At 46.7% G+C, this 23903-nt stretch overlaps 1 protein-coding gene across 6 annotated transcripts in view; it reads left to right on the top strand.

Annotated features, from left to right (window-relative positions):
• The window catches only part of WDR59 (WD repeat domain 59), a 92060-nt gene that overhangs the window by 16676 nt on the left and 51481 nt on the right, over nt 1-23903 (top strand). For all 6 annotated transcript variants that reach the window (XR_010837916.1, XR_010837918.1, XR_010837917.1 and 3 more), the window contains exons 3-9: nt 1674-1809; nt 6436-6521; nt 8012-8092; nt 10264-10301; nt 14859-14947; nt 18634-18750; nt 23575-23652. Coding sequence is in view for 3 of the 6 variants with exons in the window: in XM_059043727.2 (XP_058899710.1) it covers nt 1674-1809; nt 6436-6521; nt 8012-8092; nt 10264-10301; nt 14859-14947; nt 18634-18750; nt 23575-23652 (625 nt within the window). In the remaining 3 variants the exon portion in view is untranslated. The remainder of the gene's footprint in view (nt 1-1673; nt 1810-6435; nt 6522-8011; nt 8093-10263; nt 10302-14858; nt 14948-18633; nt 18751-23574; nt 23653-23903) is intronic.

Below are 23903 nucleotides of genomic sequence, written 5' to 3'. Positions count from 1 at the left end.
TGTTTTGTTTGCTTTCGTTCCTTCTTGGGCTGCTCACTTCCTCCTGAGAAGAATCCGCTTGTCATCAGTCACCATCTGAAGACTAAAAGCCATGTGTTGTGAGTTCTGAGCAGGGGAAGAGGCCTGAGGGGCTCACCCTCCACCTCCTGCCCTGTTTTGAGCGCAGCAGCTCTCGCTCACCCCCTGCTGTGCCTCTTGTCCCAGGTCCAGGGCTCCTCTGAGGTCGTTTCTCTTCCTCTCCAGCTCCTGTGGGCCCGGATTCCACAGTGTGAACCAGCTTGCTCTGCAGGCACTTGGGTGCTGGGTGCCTTTCCTCTGGATCAGTTACCATTTTTCTGTCGGCTCTCCGTTTCCTCTCTCATTTTCTCTGTGGGTTTCTGTCTTTTATGTTTTCACTCTTATTCTAGTGGCTCTTCAGTGGGGGATGCGGACACACATGTATATCCAATCAGGCATGTTCATCCTGAAGTGCCCACCTCCTGCTGTTCTGCATTTGCCCGGTACTGTCTCTGATTTCCCCTGTTGAAAAACATGCCATATATATAGTGCTTGGCCTTTGCCCTGTTTTCATTCTGATGGGAAATGCCGGCCTGCTTGCCATAGGATCAGATGATTCCTTAGGAAGAGGTCACAGTTTCCAGGTCTTTGTACTATACCAACTTTCTCAGAAGCCCCAGAAATTCTCTTAATTTGTGTCTTACCTGTGCTTCCCTTCTCTCTTAATCCATCCCTCCTAGGGTTTCTGCTAGAGTTCTACATGCCATTTTTACTTTCTACTTCCCGTCTGTTCTGAGCAGGGACGGTTAATCTTTTTCTTCACTATCGAGCCCACCTGTCCTTGCCAACTCCCGGGGGCTTGGCGCGCTCCCCAACAAAGAATCGCTGATGCCTGCTGAAGAGGTTGATACACATACCAAGGATTTTTTTCTTAAAACAGAAGGAAAAGAGGTGAACAAAGGACATCACCGTTTTCAGATCCTTTATATTGGTTGGCACCTTGAACATTATTGGCACTTATTATTATTTTCATTATTATTATTTTTTGCTTATTGTTTCCCCTTCTGATAGTGTTAACTTAGTTCCCATCCCCAAGTAGTCAACTTGCACGGGAATTTGAGATTTTCTCAAATTATTTGGCTAAGTGATAAGTGAGGTGTTTAATTTTACACACGTTTATTGCATGCAAAGCACCGTGCCTAGTGATGACACACATACGAAGATATTCAAGACATGGTCCATACCCCAAACGCTCAGTTGGTTTGGGACAGGATCCTGTACGTTAGCAGTTCTGCTACACAGATAAGTGCTGTGCTGTAGTCCAAATGCAGACTGTCACAGGAGTCGTGTGGAAGCAGCTCTGATCCTAACTGGGGGATTGGAAAAGGCTGGCAGAGGGCTGGGCTGGAGCTGAGTCTGGTGGAGGAGGTCAGACTTCCATGGCTATGCGAGGGAGGACCATCTCAGGAGACAGATCTCACAGGGAGTATGGCTCCCGCTTGCCCAGCAGCCACGAGTTACTCTTGTCACTTGTACGCCTTTCAGAGTCGATAAACGTCATGTACATCTGGGGATTTTTTGAGCACTTCTTGCGAACCGTATGTCACTCCAAATGTGCTCTTCTATCTTAGTGCTAATGCTGTTCTGTTTGCATAATGCTGATGTTGTTTTCCTAGCCGCCGATTCCTATACATCGTCAATCTAGATGCCCCCTTTGAAGGTCACCGAAAGATCTCACGCCAGAGCAAGTGGGACATTGGAGCCGTGCAGTGGAATCCTCATGACAGCTTCGCGCACTATTTTGCAGCCTCGGTGAGCTCATTCAAGGAGTACAGGAAAAGGCTTTTATTTTTTAATTTTTATAAATTTATTTATTTATTTATGGCTGTGTTGGGTCTTCGTTGCTGCGTGTGGGCTTTCTCTAGTCGTGGCGAGCGGGAGCCACTCTTTGTTGCGGTACACGGGCTTCTCTTTGTGGTGGCTTCTCTCTCTTTTTTTTTTAACATCTTTATTGGAGTATAATTGCTTTACAATGGTGTGTTAGTTTCCCCTAACAAAATCAATCAGTTATACATATACATATGTTCCCATATCTCCTCCCTCTTGCATCTCCCTCCTTCCCACCCTCCCTATCCCACCCCTCTAGGTGGTCACAAACCACCTAGCTGATCTCCCTGTGCCATGCGGCTGCTTCCCACTAGCTATCCACCCTACGTTGGGTAGTGTATATGTGTCCATGTCACACTCTCACTTCGTCACCGCTTACCCTTCCCCCTCCCCATATCCTCAAGTCCATGCTCTAGTTAGGTCTGTGTTTTATTCCCATCCTACCACTAATCTCTTCATGACATTTTTTTTTCTTAGATTCCATATATATGTGTTAGCATACGGTATTTGTTTTTCTCCTTCTGACTTACTTCACTCTGTATGACAGACTCTAGGTCCATCCATGTCACTACAAATAACTCAATTTCATTTCTTTTTATGGCTGAGTATTATTCCATTGTATATATGTGGTGGTGGCTTCTCTTGTTGCGGAGCACGGGCTCTAGGCACCCGGGCTTCAGTAGTTGTGGCGCATGGGCCTAGCAGTTGTGGCTTACGAGCTCTAGAGCGCAGGCTCAGTAGTTGTGGCGCACGGGCTTAGTTGCTCCGCGGCATGTGGGATCTTGCTGGACCAGGGCTCGAACCCATGTCCCCTGCATTGGCAGGCGGATTCTTAACCACTGCGCCACCAGGGAAACCTGGAAAAGTCTTTTAAATGTGAGATCTAGGCTGGTAGGTCTACGTAGAGAAGAGAACATAATCGTCATTTCTCAGGCGGCAAAGAGGGGTTGCATAGTTCTAAAAGGAAGATGGAGGCAATTACAGATTTAAATGTATATGAAAAGAATTGGGGGTACCATCGGTAATTCTAAGAATTGAGTCCAGATTTGGAAAGGGAAACAGGTAGATACCTCTCTGTCTGTGTGTGATAAGAACCCGTTTTCTACGTGAATGTAACTAGCCAGTGACTGAAAGAGGTTCTAAGGACGGACCTGATGGGCTGGTCTGGGGGCGACTGTCACTGCTTTCAGAGGGGTCAGAAGATTCCATACACCCTTCCACTCAAAGGAAGGGATTCTTTTTTGAATAAATCCTGTTTATATGTGAATTCTTCCAGGGAAAAGATGCATATGTTTCATTAGGTTTTCCAAGGGGTTCACAACTGAAAAAATATCTGGGCTTAGATCATCTCTGGTATCCTTTGCCCGATTCTTTATCAGTGTTCTGTCCTCCGAGGACAATTAAAGACCTAAACCTCTGGCTCCTTTTGCACTGGACCGGGAGGGCAGTATTTGAAGGAGCCCTTCTCATCCTCCGGGGGGTATGACCGTTCGCAGTGCTGTCTGGGTCTGTTCTTAACGGGAATGGCAGTCTTTGAGAGGAAAGCACCTCACAAAAGACAGAAGAGCAATGCTGTCAGCTTTAGAAGGAACAAAAAGCTGCTGTTCCCCGTCATTTCCAAAATAGAATCTGACTGTCTGCCTTTAACCAGGGACAGTGACTAAAGTGGACCTGATTCCTGGGACTGTTGACAGGTCAGGCCAGGTCATTCTTCATGGTGGGGGCTGTCCTGTGCTTTGTAGGAAATTAGCAGCATCCCTGGCCCCTCTCCCACTAGACGCCAGTAGCATCCTCCCCCGCCCCCATCGTGACAGCCAAAAATGTCTCTAGGCATTGTCAGGTGTCCCCTGGGAAGCAAAATCTCCCCTGATTGGGAACCACAGATTTAGGCTGACCCTTCAGTACTCAGCCCAAGTGGATTAACACTGCATGTGTTTGGGAGTGGCAAGAAAGAGCCTTATTTATTTATTTTTTTCAGACAGTCATTTAAAGTGAACAATTAAGTATCATTTAGGACATTCACAGTGTTATGTAACTGCCACCCTTATCTAGTTCCCAAACATTTCCATCACTCCAAAGGAAACCCCCTTACCATTAAGCAGTAATTCCCCCACCCCCAGCCCCTGGCCACCTCCAATCTGTGTTCCATCTTTGGATTTAGCTATTCTGGATATTTCATATAAATGCGGTCATACCACACATGACCTATTGTGTCTGGCTTCTTTATCCACGTCAGAGCATGTATCAGTACTTCTTTTTATGGCTGAATAATATTCCATCATAGGGATACACCACATTTTGTCTGTTCATCCACTGATGGGCATTTGGGCTGGCTATTATAAATAGTGCTGATAAGAACATGTACGTGCATGTGCTTTTAAAGAAATAATAAATTTATTTACTTAATTTATTTTGGCTGTGTTGGGTCTTTGTTGCTGCGTGCGGGCTTTCTCTAGTTGCAGCGAGCGGGGGCTACTCTTTGTTGCAGTGCGCGGGCTTCTCATTGCAGTGGCTTCTCTTGTTGTGGAGCATGGGCTCTACGTGCGCAGGCTTCAGTAGTTGTGGCTCACGGGCTCTAGAGCACAGGCTCAGTAGTTGTGGCTCATGGGCTTAGCTGCTCCGTGGCATGTGGGAACTTCCTGGGCCAGGGCTCGAACCTGTGTCCCCTGCATTGGCAGGCGAATTCTTAACCACTGTGCCACCAGGGAAGCCCTGTACATGTACTTTTTTGGGTACTCATTTTCACTTCTTTTGGGTGTATTCCTAGGAGTGATTGAAAGGCCAGGTGGTAAGTCTGTGTTTTACTTTTTGAGGAACCATCAAACTGTTTTCTACAATGCACAAGACCGTTTTGCAGTCCCATCAGCAATGCATCAGCATTGCATAGCAGTGCACAATCCAGCCTCACCAAAATGTATTTCCTGTTTTTGTTTTTGTAATTTAAAAATTCTAGCCATCTTAGTGGGTATAAAGTGGTATCTCACTGTGGCTTTGATTTGCATTTCCCTAGCGACTAATGGTGTTGAACATCCCTTCATGTGCTGGCTGGCCATTTGTATATCATTTTTTGGAGATATGTTTATTCAAGTCCTTTGCCGATTTTTGAATTGGGTTGTTTGTCTTTTTGCTGTTGAGTTATAAGAGTTCTTTATGTATTCCTGACACTAGACCCTTATCAGTGACATGATTTGCAAATATTTTCTCCAATTCTGTAGATTGTCTTTTTACTTTCTTGATACTGTCTTTTGATACGTAAAAGTTTTAATTTTGATGAAGTTCAATTGACTGATTTTCTTTTTTTCCCTTCATCGCTCTTGGTTGGAAGGCAAGCATTTTCAGGAGAAGGAGCTTTGGAGTTAGGCAAATCTGAGGTCAAGTCCCAGTTTCAACACTCACTGTTTTATCTTGGGCGCCCATCCAACTTTTGGAGCTTCAGTTGCCTCACCTATGATGTGGGTGATGACGCCCAGTGTGCAGTGTGATAGGAAAGAGCAGAAGGCAGGTTTCTTAAGGTTCCTTGTCCATAAACTGGCACTAGCAGACCCTGGAAACGGCTGAGAATGTTATTATAAGATGAGGGGGGCTTTTCTGTACACTCCTGTTCCCATTGGAAGCTAGTTTGAATCCTTACCTTTTGACAGGAACCTTACCTGTTTAGAATTGGAAACTGGCATTTCTGGATAAAAATCTCAGAGCTGTATACAACTGTCTGTCTCTGAGTTAAAATGAAAATCCATCATATATATGTATATGTATATATATATATATAAGTTCAGAAATTATTAAATAGCCTACTAATAGTAATTAGTCTCTTAGTAATCTTTATCCATTTTTAGTGTGTTTCATGAACTCATGATATTTAGGGAGCATTTGCTGGCTTGCTTCTTTGTTTGTTTGTTTGTTTGTTTGTTTGTTTTGCGGTACGCGGGCCTCTCACTGCTGTGGCCTCTCCCTTTGCGGAGCACAGGCTCCGGTCGCGCAGGCTCAGAGGCCACGGCTCATGGGCCCAGCCGCTCCGCGGCACGTGGGATCTTCCCGGACCGGGGCACGAACCCGGGTCCCCTGCATCGGCAGGCGGACTCTCAACCACCGCGCCACCAGGGAAGCCCTGGCTTGCTTCTTTAAGAGAAATGTAGTTTGATTGAAGCTTTGTTTTTCTTCCTTTTCCTTATTGTAATTGTGGTTTCTTCTGGCCCATTTTCCCGGTGTCTTTCTGCTTAACCCTTAAAGAAGTTCATATTTCAAGGAGTCTTCTGTAATTTTGCCTTCTAGGACACCCTTTTAGTGGTGATTCTGTTTCCTTTCTCATGCGTGTGTTTTTTCAAAGTGTGGTAGGTGGACTTCGGGCATTGGATGGTGGGAAGGGTGAGCTGAGCGCATGGAGTGTGACAGCAGCTGGGGAGATGGGTGTGTGACCCTTAGGGCAGGGAGGTCGGTCCTCTGATGGTTGGGGGCGGCCCCATAACCCATAGCTCACGCGCTCACGAGTGTGTCTGTAGCCTTCGTTCAGCCGTAGCTGTTCAAGATGGGTTTCCCCTTGTCTCTTTTCAGAGCAACCAACGGGTCGACCTTTATAAGTGGAAAGACGGCAGCGGGGAAGTTGGCACGACCTTACAAGGCCACACTCGTGTCATCAGGTAGGCACAGCCCTCCACTGCTCCCTGGCCTGTCTCGCTTTGTCACAGCCCCTCAGGAAGTGAAACAAAGACACCATCCCCCTGACCCTCTGTGTTGCCTTGGCCCCAGGTGGCTGCTGCGTCCTTAGCAGTCCTGAAGTGATGGTCTTTGCAGAGAGGAGCAGCCAGTGTTTAGGAGCCAGCACCCCTGTAGCTGTTAACCCCGATCCCAGGAGACACTTAGGTACAGCCTGGTCCAGAATAAAGGGTTAGAGCTGTTTGCTGCAGGAGGGAGGTGAACTTATGCCACAGAATCCCCTAGCTCACGGTCGGCGGCGCCCCGGAGCACAGAGACCTTGGGGGCCGGCCCTTTGCTCCAGCGCGGGGCGGGGGGAGGGGCACCACGTGGGGCTCCTGCATCACAGTCCGTTACCCAGATGCCCAGTTGCTTCCCACTCGTGGCCTTCCAGCCGGCTTCTGGAATGTTCCTGGATCCATCCTTTCCTTGGGTCACTGTTTCGGGGTGGGGGGGAACCTCTTGTGAGAAGCAGCGGCAGGAAGTGTGGCAGTGGTGAAGCTGATGGGGGAGGTGATGATGGGAAAGGCCACACCCCCCGGCCTGTGTTAACTGTTGGTGTAGCAAGTGCCTTTCAAGGAGTGAGGACGCGGGTGCGGAGGACCAGAGCCCTGCTTGCCCTCCTTGAAAGCTGTGTGGCAGCACGGCAGTCTGCCAGTGCTTTTTTTTTTTTTTTTTTTTTTATTTTAAATTTATTTATTTTACTTATTTTTGGTTGCGTTGGGTCTTCATTGTTGCACGTGGACATTCTCTAGTTGCGGCGAGCAGGGGCTACTCTTCGTTGCAGTGCGCGGGCTTCTCATTGCGGTGGCTTCTCTTTTGCGGAGCGCGGGCTCTAGGCAGGCGGGCTTCAGTGGTTGTGGCTCGCGGGCTCTTGAGTGCAGGCTCAGTGGCTGTGGCGCACGGGCTTAGTTGCTCCGCGGCACGTGGAATCCTCCCGGACCGGGGCACGAACCCGTGTCCCCTGCATTGGCAGGCGGATTCTTAACCACTGCGCCACCAGGGAAGCCCTGCCAGTGCTTTAAAGATGTTGGGTTTACTCAAGGTACCTGTGGTTGAGTCTGATTTTAAAAACGATGTCAACCATTCCGTGGGGTTCTTTTCTTTGTTTTGTCTTAGTTTGTGCACATGCATGTATGTGCGCTTGTGTGTGTGTGTGTGTGTGTGTGTGTGTGTGTGTTTTAAGTTGAAATGCTCCGTTTCTTTTGGTTTGGGGGAGCAGGTGGTAACCAGGGAAGGACCTGAAAGTTTCCTTCAGAGCTTGGTTAAGTCTTCTTCCCCAAAGAACTTTGGAGATGCCCAGCCTAAACCGTGTTCAGGGGCCCATTAACAGTGACTTTCTGAAGCCACTAGAAATGAAATCTGCGAATGCTTTGGAAATGGACCCAGAATTCTTTCTCTTCGTTGTTGTCCTGTTTATTCCTTGTGTTTCCAGTGACTTGGACTGGGCAGTGTTTGAGCCAGATCTCCTGGTCACCAGCTCTGTGGACACCTACATCTACATTTGGGATATCAAGTAAGAACCGTTAAGAGGCGTAGCCACTTGGCTGTGGGATGATCTGGGCCCTTTGTTGTAGAGATCGGGTATCTTAATTTGGTTTTCCCTAGATGCAGACCCTGAGACGAGGACACATGGCAGATACGTTGTTTAGGAGGGGACAGAACTGCTGGTGGGGGTGGGGAAGAGACAGGATCGGGAAGGCCACACAGAGAGGGCACGTCATCTACTTGGGTGCCACCGTGAACGGCTGGAGCTGGGTCTTACTGGGAACACTGGGGGCCGGTGTACCACTCCCTCCTCAGAGGTGTTCCCCTCCGAGGGCTCAGGAAGCGGGGGTGCCATCCACTGTCAGTCACTGGTTGAAGGCTGTCCCGGGGAGCCTCAGCTCCCTGGCACTTCAGCCCGTCACAGAGGTTTGCAAAACGGGCTTCAGCAGCCAGGGGAATCCCATTGTCAGAGAACCACAGGTTCTGGCATTTGGAAGTCAGGCTGGAGTTTCCTGAAGTGGCAGGTGACGGTGGGGGCATTCTGCTGGGTACAGACACACACGTGCTGCAGCGAGCAGTGCTCCAGGACAGCTGCTTTGCTCTTGGTGATGCTTCACTTCCCCTCTGGAAAGGGGGCCGAGAGCCACCTCCTGGAGCAACTCTCCATGGAGCAAAGAGTGGAGGAGCCCCCGGCCCAGGGCCTGGCGCGTCCTAAGTTCTTAGTAAACATCCATTCCCGTTTCTCTTTGTAAAGCAGATTTCTTTCCCCGTAACCATTAACTAGAGGGCCTGTGGCCTGTGGAGTCCCCAGGACAGGACACCCTCTCCCCAGCCAGGCCACTCTGCTCCCAAATGGCAGTGACTTTGTGATGCTTTACACTGAAAGGTAAACTGTAGGCAGAGGACAAGCCAGGTATTGAGGTTTGACTGACCAGACAGACCGGGGAAAGGGATCCTCAGGGAGTAAGGATGCGCCCAGCTGACTTCAGCTGCATCCCACGCAAGTTAGCGCTTCCAAGGTGACAGGTCTAAGGGCAGCGCCAGAGGAGGGAGAAGGAGCAAAAAATCCAGGGGAAGTGGGAGAGAGGGGCTCTAAACGAGCAAACAACCCCCTGGGAGCTCTGGGGCAAGGGTCCCTCGTTTACATCGAAACAGTTGTTTTCATAATTTAAAGACCGAAAGACACTTGAACTGACTTGCCTTCTCAGGTCTTCTGAACAGTAAGCCAGGGCTGCAGGTTTGCCTTGCCCAGCCCTCCTAGCCCTAGGGGGCTGCCCAGTTCTGTTTGACCGTTCGTGGTGAATGGTTGAGTCTCCCGTTGTATCCAGGAGTAGTTTCCAAAAAAAATAAAATTGTGATAAAAGCCACAAAGCAAAATTTACCACCTTAATCATTTTTAAGTGTGCGGTTCAGTAGTGTTAAGTATATTCACATTGTTGTGCAACAGAGCTCCAGAACTTTTTCATCCTGCAGAACTGAAAATCTACCCATTAACCAACTCCCCATTTCCCCCTCCTTTCAGTCCCTGGCAGCCACCCCTCTACTTTCTGTCTCTATGAATTTGACGGCTCTAGGTACCACGTGTAAGTGGAATCATACAGTGTTTGTCCTTCTGTGACTGACTTACGTCACTTGGTATAATGGCCTCAGGGTGCATCCATGTTGTAGCACGTGACAGTATCGCCTTCCTTTTTAAGGTCTAATGACAACCCATGGTATGTAGAGACAATACTGTATTTATCCGTTCATCAGTCGTGGACGCTTAGGTTGCTTCTACCTCTTGGCTGTTGGGAACATCCAGAGTGGTTTTCCAGTCCACCTTGGCAGTGCTGTTGGTTCTTGCAGAATTACGCCGCTACGACCGTCCCGTTGTTCCACAGGAGAAGTGACACCAGGAAGGGGGTTCCTTTGGCTCCCTCCACCCCCGCATCAGTCACCCAGGCCCCGCCAGGTCGTGTAATTTGTCCTCTGTGGGTACAAGTGTATAATTGGAAATTCAGACTTAGCCTCAGCTGAGAAAGTTCATCTCCCTGGAGGGAGACAGGCTTCTCTTTACACTACTTTTTAAGGCCCTCACATTCCCGCTGAAGTCCAAGAATCCACTGAAAGGAAAGTGAAGAAATGTGAGCAATGGGAGAAAGGCACCAGGTGGATGGGGGCAGGTGAACGGGCATTTGACTTCTGACTCTTATGTTTCAGAGATACACGGAAGCCGACCGTTGCGCTGTCTGCTGTAGGTGAGTGGACGCCCCCCCGGCGGCCTGCATTCCCTTCCTTCCACTGCTTCACTCCCACTGTCCCCCCGGCCCCCGTGGCCCGGGCTCTGTCCACGGTGGCGTGGACCTGTAAGGTCCACATCACAAGGCCCCTGCTGCCCCTCCTCTCAGAAGTTAGAGTCAGGACTGTAGAATGTGCTCAGGAACTTATTTCAGAATTCAAGGGCAGGAGCCACATTGGTTTGTTTTTAAACTTTTTCTTGTGGAAACCATCAAAAGTGTATAAAACTAGAAGAGGATGAATTGCCTAGCGTTCATCATCCAGCTTGAGCGTCGTGGACGAACAGACAGTCTTCTTTCCTCTTTCACCCACTAGCCCACCCACCCCTACCCCTATCCCCTTTGGGATTATTTTGAAGCAAATCCCAGGTGTCATATCATTTCATCAGCAAATATTTCAGTAAGTATTTCTTTTTTTAAAAAAAATTATTTTATTTTATTTATTTATTTTTGGCCGTGTTGGGTCTTCATTGCTGCGCGCGGGCTTTCTCTAGCTGTGGCGAGCGGGGGCTACTCTTCGTTGCGGTGCGGGGGCTTCTCATCGCGGTGGCTTCTCTTGTGGCGGAGCACGGGCTCTAGCCGCGCAGGCTTCAGTAGTTGTGGCACGTGGGCTCAGGAGTTGTGGCTCGTGGGCTCCGGAGCACAGGCTCAGTAGTTGTGGCACACGGGCTTAGTTGCTTTGTGGCACGTGGGATCTTCCCCGCCCAGGGCTCGAACCCGTGTCTCCTGCATTGGCAGGTGGATTCTTAACCACTGCACCACCAGGGAAGTCCCAGTAAGTATTTTTAATAAGAGAAGAATCCTTTTAAAAAAAAAACATAGCCACAATTCCATTAGCATACCTAAAAATATTAACAGTAGTTCTTTAATGTAGTCAAATATTTAAGCAGTATTCAGATTTCCTTAGTAGTCTCAGTAGTTGTTTGGTTTTTTGTTCTCTTTTTACAAATTATTTGAATCAGAATCCAAATAAAGTCCGTATTTATAAGTGGTTGATATATTTCTCATCTCTTTCAGTTGTTAGGTTTCTCCTCCCTTCCCTTGTTTGGTTTGTTTGTTTTTCCTTCCCTGCAGTTTCTTTACTGAAGAAACTGCTGTTCCCGCACAGTCTAGATTATACTGATTGTGTCCCCGTGGTATCATTTAATATGGGCGTACTGAAAATTTGAAATTACTTTCTGAGCTACCCGTTCTCATCACTCTGTTGGAATTGACTATTTTTGCAGTTCTGCATTGGGGCTGTTACAGAGTATTCTTACCACTTCCTGAGAGTTGAACTTGGGCATAGAACCGGTATACCTTGCCCACCATGATGAAGCCCAGTCATCAGTATTCTATTTTGGCATCCTTGGTCAAAACAGACCGTATCACCTGTCTCTTAAATCCTGCTTTTTTGTATCTTCTTGCGTCATTTGAATTCACATTTGGTGTTTGCTCCAAAATGATCACATGATTCTTCCTTTTATCCCCCTGCACCCCGACACCTCGTCATTTGAAGGCATTAAACATCATGACTGTATTAAGCGGTTGGTTGGTTTGTTCTGTGAGGTTAGGGACCACGTCTGCCCTGTCCAGGGCTGCAGACCAGGGTCAGCCCAAGCACCTGTCCTGTGGAGATGCTCTGGGAGTGTTTGTTCCCTGGATGTGGAACTCAGGCACCTGTGTCTCTTGTGCTGAGCGCGTGACAGTTGTGCTGATGCCTCCCTCACAACCTGTGTGCACACACTTGTAGGCACTCATGATCTGAGGCGTAGAACGGCCCACAGACGTGGTTGCAGAGGACACTGAGCTGAAAGAAGGTACTAATGGTCTGTGAATGCCTCACTCATCCATCCCTGACTTTGTTATTTCTACTTGCAGGTTTCTAAGTTAGATGGCTTATAGAGGACCTCTAAAAAGAAAGATTATTCTAATTGCTTTCTTTTGGGAGTCTTTCTGAAAAAACAGAGGTAGGAGACTTCTTTCTTTTTTGCACCTCAGTGAGGTTTCAGTGGTGGCAGAGCTCTCATGCCGTGAGAGATGCAGCCGGGGTGCTGCGGCTCCCCAGAGCCTGTGGTCCTCACCTCTCTGTGAGCACATTGTTTATACCTTGGGGTAGGGAGTCCGTAAGGGCATGTCCATGTGTGCTCCAGAGAGTTCTCTGTTTCTGAGAACTCTTGTGGTCTGTGAGGTCTCCGTTTGACCCTGGTGTCACGATCCTAGTAAAACACGTTGAATTAAGGGCTTCCCAGAATCCTTTGGAGGCTTCATGTTCTGATGGACCACCTACTGGGCAAGGCATATTTCCTTGGAACTGGTTTTTCTTTTCTTTTTCCTTTCCTTCCGGTTTTATTGAGCTATAACTGACACACAGCACTGTGTAAGTTTGTGTACAGCATAATGATTTGACTTACGTACATGATGAAATGATGACCACAGTAAATTGAGTGAACATCCATCATCTCATTTAGACACAACATTAAAGACATAGAGGGCTTCCCTGGTGGCGCAGTGGTTGAGAGTCCGCCTGCCGATGCAGGGGACGCGGGTTCGTGCCCCGGTCCGGGAAGATCCCACGTGCCGCGGAGTGGCTGGGCCCGTGAGCCATGGCCGCTGAGCCTGCACGTCCGGAGCCTGTGCTCCGCAACGGGAGAGGCCCACGTACTGCAAAAATAATAATAATAATATAAATAAATAAATAAATAAAAATCTGTGAGGGACGACTTCCCTGGTGGCACAGTGGTTAAGAATCTGCCTGCCGACGCAGGAGACATGGGTCAGAGCCCTGGTCTGGGAAGATCCCACATGCCGCGGAGCGGCTGGGCCCGTGAGCCATGGCCTCTGAGCCTGCGCGTCCGGACCCTGTGCTCCGCAACGGGAGAGGCCACAACAGTTAGAGGGCCGCGTACCACAAAAAAAAAAAAAAAAGCATTAAAAAAAAAAAGGCATAGAGAAAATTTTTTTCCTGTGTTGTTTCATTCTTTTGTAACTCTGTCACGTGGAGATGGAGCAGTCTCTTTTTTTTTAAAAAAAAGTATTTATTTATTTATTTATTTTTGGCTGCGTTGGGTCTTTGTTGCTGCGCACAGGCTTTCTCTAATTGCAGAGAGCGGGGGCTACTCTTCGTTGCTGTGTGCAGGCTTCTCATTGCGGTGGCTTTTCTTTGTTGCGGAGCACGGGCTCCAGGTTTGCGGCCTTCAGTAGTTGTGGCTCACGGGCCCAGTTGCTCCGTGGCATGTGGGGTCTTCCCAGACTGGGCCTTGAACCCATGTCCCCTGCATTGGCAGGCGGATTCTTAACCACTTGCACCACCAGGGAAGTCCCTGGAGCAGTCTTTTCTTACACACTTTCTCCTCTAGCTGATATCGTTTCTTGCAAAGAAACTGCCGTCCTCCAACTTCAGGGGTCTCCATCACTCGTTCTTAGGTGACTGAAGTTGCCCTGTGTCTCAAGGAAAAAAAACACAACAAACAAATAAGCAAACAAAACCAAGCAAGGATAAAGTCTGGGCCTTACTCTGTTTCCTGTTAGGTTCTAAGTCCTTGCTTTCTGTCTTATACTCTATGGATTCTTGGGTCAGGTTCTTCTCCAGAGTCCTGGATCCACTGTGGTGTCCCCAAGTAATAAACACCCACCCAAAGGGAGAGGGTGTCAAAGCAGAAATGTCATGTGTTGTCTGAGCAAAGAACAAGAAGAGGTGGAAGGAGAGTCATCATGCGATTCTGGTTTAATATAATCAATGCGATTATTTTAAGAGTCAGCTGGAAGTGCTGCTATGTCCCAATTTTCCACCTGTCTCAGCCCCTTCTGGCATCTTCCAGTATGCCTCCTCTCTTAAGTAGCTCTTTTGTCCCCGTTGCTGTTACCTCTGTGTTCTGGCAGAGGACTGAGTTCACGCGGTGCCAGGCGTGTTCCCTTTCCCTGTCTCCATGCAGGGCCACGTGTAACCGCTCACTGATGGGGAGATGGGAGTGGGATTGGGGTGCACATAACTTTCTGAGGGCAGAATTGGGCCACACTGGGGCTGATTCTTCAGCTGAGCCTCAACTGGAGGCTGTGTTTTTCCAAGACTGTCCCTCCCCCAGAAACGAAACCAAAAAAACCAGTGTGGGAAGGAGCAGGCTTTGAGCTGAGGCTCTTCTGATTGGGAGCGCGAGCTTGGTTTAGGAGAGGATGAAGGGCCAGGTTTTGTGATGTGTCAGTGACCAGCCAACAGAGCCGGCTGAACCGCCACTCTGTAAGAAACTGTCTTTCCCTGCTGATTCTGCTCGGAGGTAACCTGAAGTTTTTTTTTTTTTTTTTTCTCCTCAGTGAGATTATTTCCTCAATTAGGTGACTCTGATCCTGTTGCCATGTGTTATTTCATTTATTCTTTGGCTTCAGTTTCTCCTTAATGGTGGAGCTGATGCAGTCATAGAAGCTTGAAGAGTTCTGTTCTTACTCATCCGGAACTCATTATGCAGCTCCCCTGGAAAAGCTCCCCTCTGGTACTGAAGGCGTTGAGGGCAACAGCTTTCCTCCCCTGATTTTTCTTTGCAGCGGGTGCCTCACAGGTCAAATGGAATAAAAAGAACGCTAATTGCCTTGCCACCAGTCATGACGGGGATGTACGGATATGGGACAAGCGGGTAAGTAATCTTCTTTTTCCCCTCTGAGAGGATATGAAGAGGATGTTGTGAATAGCAGGACTTGTCTTGAGAGACCAGGGTACCCTGTGCAGCATGGTTCATTGCCGTGTTAGGATCCTAGTACCAGATGACATTTGCTTCCCGATCAAACTGGTGTTGATGCAAGATAGGGGAGGGAGACATTATGATCAGTGGTTAAGAAAATGAACTTGGGGAATTCCCTGGCGGTCCAGCAGTTAGGACTCTGAGCTTGCACTGCAGGGGACACAGGTTCAATCCCCGGTCAGGGAACTAAGATCCCGCTAGCTGTGTGCTGTGGCCAAAAAAAAAAAAAAAGAACATGAACTTGACCTGACCTAAGCTGGCGTCCCATTTTGCTGCCTCCTGATTATGATATCAGGTGAGCCACAAACTTTTCCAAGCCTCAGTTTCCTTTTCTTCAGAATAAAGATGATAATAGTGAGTGTGTCACTGAGGGAGTCAAGGCTGGGGGACCAGACACTATTCTAGAATGGTCAGCAGGCTTCTTATTCCTGCCCCAGATTCCAAAGTGAAAACTCATTGTCCTAGGACACATACCATCTAGAATTAAATCGCTGAGGCAGGATACTTGGTATGCTCAAATCTTCCCTTGGAAGTCTAGCTGTGCCGTCAGCCTCAAATGAGCCTGCAGAGCGTACGTTCTCCCTGCATTAGCCCATGGACCTGAGAGGCATGAAAGAGTTGCAGGGTTCTGGGCTGCTACCGTAATGGCAAGTCTGGAAGTTGGATATGTTGGCATCAGTGAGAACAGTGATGCAGGGAAAGGGCCTCTTCCACAACTAACTGCCAGACGATTGGGTAAGAATGCAGAGAGTAGTCGGCTTCTGTGAGATCTGGGGTGTAAATTCTGCTTCCTGCTCTGTGAAACCTGCCTCTGTGGGGAGGACCTACTGTTAGTTTTTCCTGGAACTTGTTCAGGAACTGTCCCAACTGGGCTGCTGACTGTAAAGTCTCAGCCTTGCTTCCGGCTGCCCTGCTCCCTTCCCCTTCCAGCAGGGAATAAAGTCATGCAGTTGGAGAGGAGAGGGAAGTGAAGCAGAGATCGGGAGGCTGCTGGATTGGGTGCCAAGACCTGCCGGGAAAGGGGTGTGCCTGCCGAAGCCCTCGCTTTAGGTGGCTCTTAGGTGACAAGGTGATTTTATAAAAAAAGGATGGATGGTGCATCTCCTGTATGTTAGTTTCTCTGTCCCTTTTAGTCCAGTCTGGTAATCGTCTAGTCATTCTTCATCCGTCTTTATTTCTTCAATTGGCAATTGGTTTTATTCATATTTGTCACTGGTATAGCCTTTAAATATAGTAAATGGTTTAACTAAAATGTCTGGTTAATTTGTAATACTTGTGTATTTGCTTTAGACTGTTTTCAGAGCCATAGGCAAAATAAACAATTGGGTGTTTAGCCATGAACTCGGTCAGGACGTGTTTTCCGAAACAGTAGCTGTGTTCCTTATCTTGTAGAAATATACTGCTGAACTGTTTCTTTCTAGCCTTCTCATTGGTCTACTCATAACCCTGACTTCCCTTAGCGAGCCTTTTATCTATTTTGTTTAAAGAGCTTTAACTTTGTCTTGGCTCTTAATACTTAGGACTTCTGTTCATTTGGATTGTGAAACTTGTTGGTTGTAATTTCACTTCTTTGGCACTTTCTAGTATCAAAGCAGGACTATTGGCAGCAAGCATCACAGGCTTAGAAAAGTGCAGTATCGGTGGTAATGTTGGATTTTCACTCAAATTCGTGAATGACTAGTAATACTAATATTTCTAAGTGTTTATTATGTACAGGCATTGTTCTAAGAACTTTATGTGCATTGATTCATTTCTCTTTATAACTAACCTTTAAAGTAGGGAATATTATTACCCCATTCTACAGCTGAGTAAACTGAGGCACAGTTTGTTGCCAGGATTTAAATTCAGCGAGGCTGGTTCTGGAGATTGCACTCTTAACCTCGTAGACCAGTGCTGCATAGTTATGCATACTTTTTTCATTTAACATTACAACAAATGCATTTCCCCTGTGTTATAAGCTCTTTCTAAGTATAACTTTTAGTGGCTACATCATATTGTATCAGATAGCTGTACAATAACTGGTTCTAGGGCTTCCCTGGTGGCGCAGTGGTTGAGAATCCGCCTGCCGATGCAGGAGACACGGGTTCGTGCCCTGGTCCGGGAAGATCCCACATGCCGCGGAGCAACTAAGCCCGTGAGCCATGGCCGCTGGGCCTGCGCGTCCGGAGCCTGTGCTCCGCAACGGGAGAGGCCACAACAGTGAGAGGCCCACATACAGCAAAAAAAAAAAAAAAAAAAAAAAAAAAAAAAAAAAAAAAAAAAAAAAAACTGGTTCTAACATTTAATTATTCCCCACTTATTTCTCATGTTGTTTCGGTTTTCTAGGTGTTCCAAATAACACCAAGATGAACATCTTTGGTACCTAAAGCTTTTTGTGAATTTAGGATATTCCCTTAAGAAAGGAAGAATTTTAAGTCTGTTGATAAAAATTGTCCAGTTTTTTTTCCCCGAACAGATTATACTATTTTCTATGTACACCACCAGTGACAAATGCAGCCTCACTGCATTGAATATTATTTACAAGTATCTTCTAACTTGATTGCTAAAAACAATCTTTTAATGTTTTAATGTATGAATATATTTCTGAGGTTTCCTTCTGAACTTTTTTTTTTTTAAACATCTTTATTGGAGTATAATTGCTTTACAATGGTGTGTTAGTTTCTGCTTTACAACGAAGTGAATCGTGAATTTGTTTTATATATGCTTATTAATCATCTATTATTTTCTTTTGTGATGTGTGTTCATTCTCTTTTTGAGGTCTTAGGGCTTGATCATTTTAAGCTTGGTGGTTTTCAGATATAGAGAACAAGCTAGTGGTTACCAGTGGGAGAGGGAAGTGGGGAGGGGCGCTATAGGGATAGGGGATTATGCGGGACAAACTATTATGTACAAAATAAGCAACAATGTTGTGTTACATTGTACAACATGGGAAATAAAGCCAATATTTTATAATAACTATAAGTGGAGCTTAACCTTTAAAAATGGTGAATCACTATATTGTACACCTGTATCATATAATATTGTACATCAACTATACTTCAATTAGAAAAAAAAAGATTAGTGGTTTTACCCCCAGGATCGGGGTTGGGTCTGTTGAGATGTCACAGCCCCTGTTTGTGGGTGACTGTGAGGAAGGGGAGCAGGAATTGCAGACCACGGTACCAAAGGAGAAAAGCCTCCACTACCTTGTGTCCTTCAGTAAGGCCGTACCTGGAGCCGGAGCGGAAGTAGATTAGGCTCACAGGCCCGTATTCAGAGCATGCGTGAAGGAGAGCTGAAGAAGTCTTCTGTCGTTTGTTTTAGACAAAACAAAGCGGAGTTTCTTAAGCATAGAGGTGGCCTCTGGGAGCTTTCTGTTGTTGTTTTGGCCGCGCTGTGCGGCGTGCGGGATCTCAGCGGCTCGACCAGGGATCAGACCTGTGTCCCCCTCCAGTGGAAGCGCGGAGCCCTAACCCCTGGACCGCCAGGGAGTTCCTCTGGGAGTATTTCTGTGTTCCCGCTCGGCACCCAGCACGCTGTTACATGGTGGACACTCTGAGTTCCCCCTGAAGTGACAGCTCTCGTTGCTGATCCTGTTGCAGAAACCCAGCACAGCAGTGGAGTATCTGGCAGCCCACCTCTCCAAAATCCACGGCCTGGACTGGCACCCAGACAGCGAGCACGTTCTCGCCACCTCCAGTCAAGACAACTCTGTCAAGGTGAGCAGCACCCCCAGGGCAGTTGGGGGAGCGTGTCTGGGACGCATCGGGGGCGTGTGAGCGCCTTCTTCAGAAGGAAATGTACAGTAGGTTAGCATGGCACGTGTTTCAGGGGTGCATGTGCTTTCTGGGGAGCTGGGCAGGTACACCTGGTGATGTGGTCCAGCGGGAGTGATGCAGTAGCACGTATCTGATACGGCTCCTGGCATTTGTTCGGAGGCTTTTCTTCTTTCCCTTTGTGAGAGGAAGTCAGAGACAAAAACATCTAGACAGGAAAAGAAGTTTACTTGCCAGGAAGTTGTCAGGAAGTCCCATTCCAGGACTGGCTCATCAGAACAGAAATACAACAGATAAACAAGTAAAGGAGAAAAGCCCGCATGGTCATTAAAGTTACCAAGTTTACCATTAGTCTGGGGTGGAAAAGTAGCAATTGTCTTACGTGATTATCACGTCTGCACAAGTTAGGCCGTCTTCGATCATCAGCATTTCACAATGCTGGAAGTTGTTTTATTGGAGATTTATGTATTATCTGTTTATTATTTATTCATTGTTTATTTATTAGAGATGGAGTGGTTTTATTAGAGATTCTCTAGCTTACAGGAGATGCTCAAGGATTTATGTATGTCGGTGACCCTATTATTTTTGGTTTCTCTCAGTGTTTCTTGTTTGTTTATCCTCGCTGACTGGGAGATGTGATACGCACCCTTGTTCAGAGGGATGCAGAGCACAGACTTAGCCGTGCCCCACGGTTCCTGCATATGGTCGGGTCTCTGCCCGCAAGGACAGAGCTTTGACTGCAGAAATGTGCTTAGCAACTTCAGGATTCAGCTTCAGCAATTCAATGCTCTGTTTTATTTACACAGGCATGTACGTCTCTTTGGTATGGTTAGCAAAGCTAGAATCGTACACTCAGGCTTCAAATCTAACTTCTGTCTGGAGGTTTGTAAATCCCCTGGGGTTATAATTTAGTCTTATGTGCCAACAGTGGTTTTTCTGTTTGTTTGTTTGTTTTGGATTTAAGTGTTTGTCCCCATAACCCCATCAGCTTGTTTCCCAACTTCAGGAACCAGAAATCATCCGATTCACCTCCTTCTCTTTCTTTGAGGTCCCCAGGTTTGTCAATATTCACTGACAACTTTACTACCCTTTGAGGCTCGGATTCCATAGGTAATAAAGCAGATAACAGGCCAGTTGCCACATGTGAAACACAGTCCTTATTCCTTAGTAGTGGGCTTAGCTTATGAATTAAATGAGATTTTTGGCATGGTATTTGATTTATTCCACTATATCCTGGTAGGAAGACAGTTTGTTTGTTTGTTTTCTGCGGTAGGCGGACCTCTCACTGTTGCGGCCTCTCCTGTTGCGGTGCACAGGCTCCGGACGCGCAGGCTCAGCGGCCATGGCTCACGGGCCCAGCCGCTCCGCGGCACGCGGGATCTTCCCAGACCGGGGCACGAACCCGTGTCCCCTGCATCGGCAGGCGGACTCTCAAACACTGCGCCACCAGGGAAGCCCAGAAGACAGTTTTTATTGAACATATACAAATAACATAATTGTAAAAAGTGAAGCAATTTAGAGGCGCTTATAATAGTCAACCATTGTTTTTAGTAATTGGTTGATAAGGCTCAGTGCATGCCATTTTTTCCTACATAATCATTATCTTTAGTTTATCTGACAATTTATTAGCTTATAATTTATAACAATAATTTTTATTGTTTGTCTTTTGTGAATTCTAAGGGGTCTGCTGGAACAAGATACCGTTGAATGAGTTTCACTTCACTTTGTAGATTGTAAACTGTAAAACTGTTGAATTGAGGGTTAGAGCTAGGTCAAGAAGAAAGAAAAGGATTTTTCTTCTATGGCCATTAAAAATAGAACATGAGGGGCTTCCCTGGTGGCACAGTGGTTGCGAGTCCGCCTGCCGATGTAGGGGACGCGGGTTCGTGCCCCGGTCCAGGAAGATCCCACATGCCGCAGAGCGGCTGGGCCCGTGAGCCGTGGCCGCTGAACCTGCGCGTCCGGAGCCTGTGCTCCGCAGCGGGAGAGGCCACAACAGTGAGAGGCCCGCGTACCGCAAAAAAAAAAAAAAAAAATAGACCATGGACCATAACGAAATTAGTTCATGTCAGTTTGGATAACCAATTGTTTTTTTCCTTATCTTGGGGTAAGCAGGCTATGTTACAAAATTGCCATCTTCCAGACTGAGCCCTGGACATCCAGACCCAGTCCCTTTGTCCGTTCCGACATGTTCATGGTATACGGTGAGCCATGTTGAGAAACCTGTACCCAGAGGCTGTTCCCTGTGATGTCAACAGTCAGGAACCTGGTTCTTGACCAAGGCTCTTCTGACATTTCTTCAGAAAAATTTCTTTTTGATCCCTAGCTTGGAGAGGAGGCCTTTGGCAATGGTAAGAGGAAAGCAGAAGTTACCTGTGGATGGGAGGCAGCATGGCTCTAGTTAACTTATTATAATAACCAACCTTATCACACTGAAATAGACCAAAGTCCTCCGTTCAACTATAGTGTAATCATTTTATAAGACCCCATCAATGATGGCCTTGAGAATTAGAGCTTTTTATGAACAGTAAGGACTTTTTCCAGGGTCCTCTATTTATCCCATAAATTATCTGACATAACTGTCACCAACTGATGAGCATATTTAAATCTAGAAGCAAAATCTTTTTTTTAAAGGATTAATTTTATTAGTAGTATCATGCCGGTCTTTGTAAATGAACGTGAATATACTTTGTAAATGAACGTCCAACCTGAAAAGTAAACTATTGCTGAAGTGCATTCAGAGTAATAATATTTTACTTGTATATAATCAACCCAGGGAGGCTGAACTTCTCTTTTATTTGCTAGGTTTTTGCCTAGGGTGGACCTGGTAACGGGAAAACGTTTACACAGTGTTGGGCTAATTGAAAATATGGAGAATGCTAAGCATACCTAATTATTTCTAGTTCTCCTTCTTTTATAAGTTGAGGGAGCAAGTCATAGTTTACCCCGTGGCCATCTGGGAAACCCAAAAGCAGTTTAGATGGAAATGACATCTTAACAATTTTAGTATGTTGAATATGGGACTTGAATTCGGCAAAAAAGAATTGTCAGAAGAAACAAGAATTGCCTCATGCTATACCTATAGAGTTCCACCTTCCCCAGCCCCTAACTTCTGGCAACCGCTGCTCTGTTCTCCATCACCGTAGTTTTGTCTTTATGAGAATGTCAGTTAAATGGAATCACGCAGGATGTACCTTTTTGAGGTTGGCTTCTTTCACTCAGCATAATGCCTTTAAGATTTCCCCAAGTCGTTTTAAGAATCAGTAGTTCATATACTTTTTATTGCTGGGTAGTAATCCACTATATGGATATACTACAATTTATTATTATCTCTTGACCTGTGGAAGGACATTTGGGCTGTTTGCAGTTATTGGTAATTGTGAATAGAGCTGCTGTAAACATTCGTGTATTGATTTTTTTTTCTGTGAAGAGAACTTTTCAGTTTTCTAGGACCAACATATAAGAATGGGATTGCTGAGTCACATGGTGGGTGTGTGTTTAACTTTTTAAGAAACTGCCAAACTGTTCTCTGGAGTGGCTCCTCTCACTTTTTTTTTTTTTTTGGTCCGTGCTGCGTGGCATGCGGGATCTTAGTTCCCCAACCAGGGAATGAACCCGTGCCCCCTCCAGTGGACCACGAAGGGAGTCCCCTCCTGTCACCTGTTTTTGACAATAGTTCCTTAATACCTGATAGTTCAGAGTTTCAGTCTTGGCCCTCCTGCCTTTGGTGCTCTGCCATTTCCTGCTTTCATGGCAAATGCTTGAGCTCTAAGTGTGTTTGTTTTTCTGTTAAAAGCATAGACGTCTCTAAGGCTCAGTTTTTGTCTGGCTCACCTGTGTGTTCCCTGCACCTTCCGTGTTGGAGCGGGTGGAAGGGTGTACGTGAGTGGTTGGGCCCCAAATAGTCGCACAGTCACCTTTTTGCCGTGTGGCCTGGACAAGTTACATCGTTTAGTAATTTAGCTTCCTCCCTTGAAAAAGAGATTCATAACACCCACTGTATGATTGTTGTAAGGATTAGATGGGATGAAACTATTAAAGCTCTAAACACCTGTCTGAAATGTAGTCAGTGGTCAGTGCATTTTTAACTACTAACAGTAGCGGTAGTTCATTTAGTAGTTAAATTACTCTATGTGGTGTGAAGTGATACAGGATGAAAAGTTGTCACTTCTGCCTTTCAACTGTGAAGGTGGTTTAATAGGCAGGCTGGCAGTGATCTGCCTCAAGGAGTGATCCTCATGTGTTCACAGAAGTCTTCGTTTCTACTATACTGTTCCTAAGTGTGAAAGGGGCGTTTCCTGTGTGTCTCTGTCACAGGAGCATGGCCGTGGGGACTGACTCAAATGCACTTAGAGGACAGAAAGCATGGAGTTTGAAGGCTATGCTTATTTCTTTTCTGTTTGTTTTTTAAAAATATTTATTTATTTATTTGGCTGCATTGGGTCTTAGTTGTGGCGCGCGGGATCTTTGTCGAGGCATGGGGGATCGTTCATTGCGGTGCACGGGCTTCTGTCTAGTTGTGGCACGTGGGCTCAGTAGTTGTGGTGCGCGAGCTCTTTAGTTGTGGCACACAGCCTTAGTTGCCCCGTGGCATGTGGGATCTTAGTTCTCCGACCAGGGACTGAACCCGCATCCCCTACATTGAAAGGAGGATTCTTAACCACTGGACCACCAGGGAAGTCCCGGCTATGCTTATTTTGATAGTTGAGGTTTTTTGTGGGTTTTTTGGCATTTATCTCACAAATTATCCTGCTTTCTTTCTTCCAGTTCTGGGATTACCGCCAGCCTCGAAAATACCTCAATATTCTCCCTTGCCAGGTGCCTGTCTGGAAGGCCAGATACACTGTGAGTGAGATGCCCTACCTCTTGCCCGGAAACATTATCTAGGTGTTTTGGACAGAAGGGGCCAGGGAGATTTCCTCTTATTTTTTTGTGAGGCAGTTTTCTCCTTCTGTCTTGGTTCAGAAGTGGGACAAAGGTGGTAATGATGGCATAAAAGCCGTTATCTATTTAAAAATTTGCCCTTGGGTCGTCGGGTGAGACTCTATACTAGAAGTGCTAGACTAGCTGGGCTGGGGAGCTGGGCGTTGTGAAAG

This window comes from Kogia breviceps, chromosome 18 (genome assembly GCF_026419965.1).
Source record: "Kogia breviceps isolate mKogBre1 chromosome 18, mKogBre1 haplotype 1, whole genome shotgun sequence".
NCBI lineage: Eukaryota > Metazoa > Chordata > Mammalia > Artiodactyla > Physeteridae > Kogia > Kogia breviceps.
Note: the sequence above shows the minus strand (reverse complement) of the source record. Positions and strands in the feature narration are given on the sequence as shown.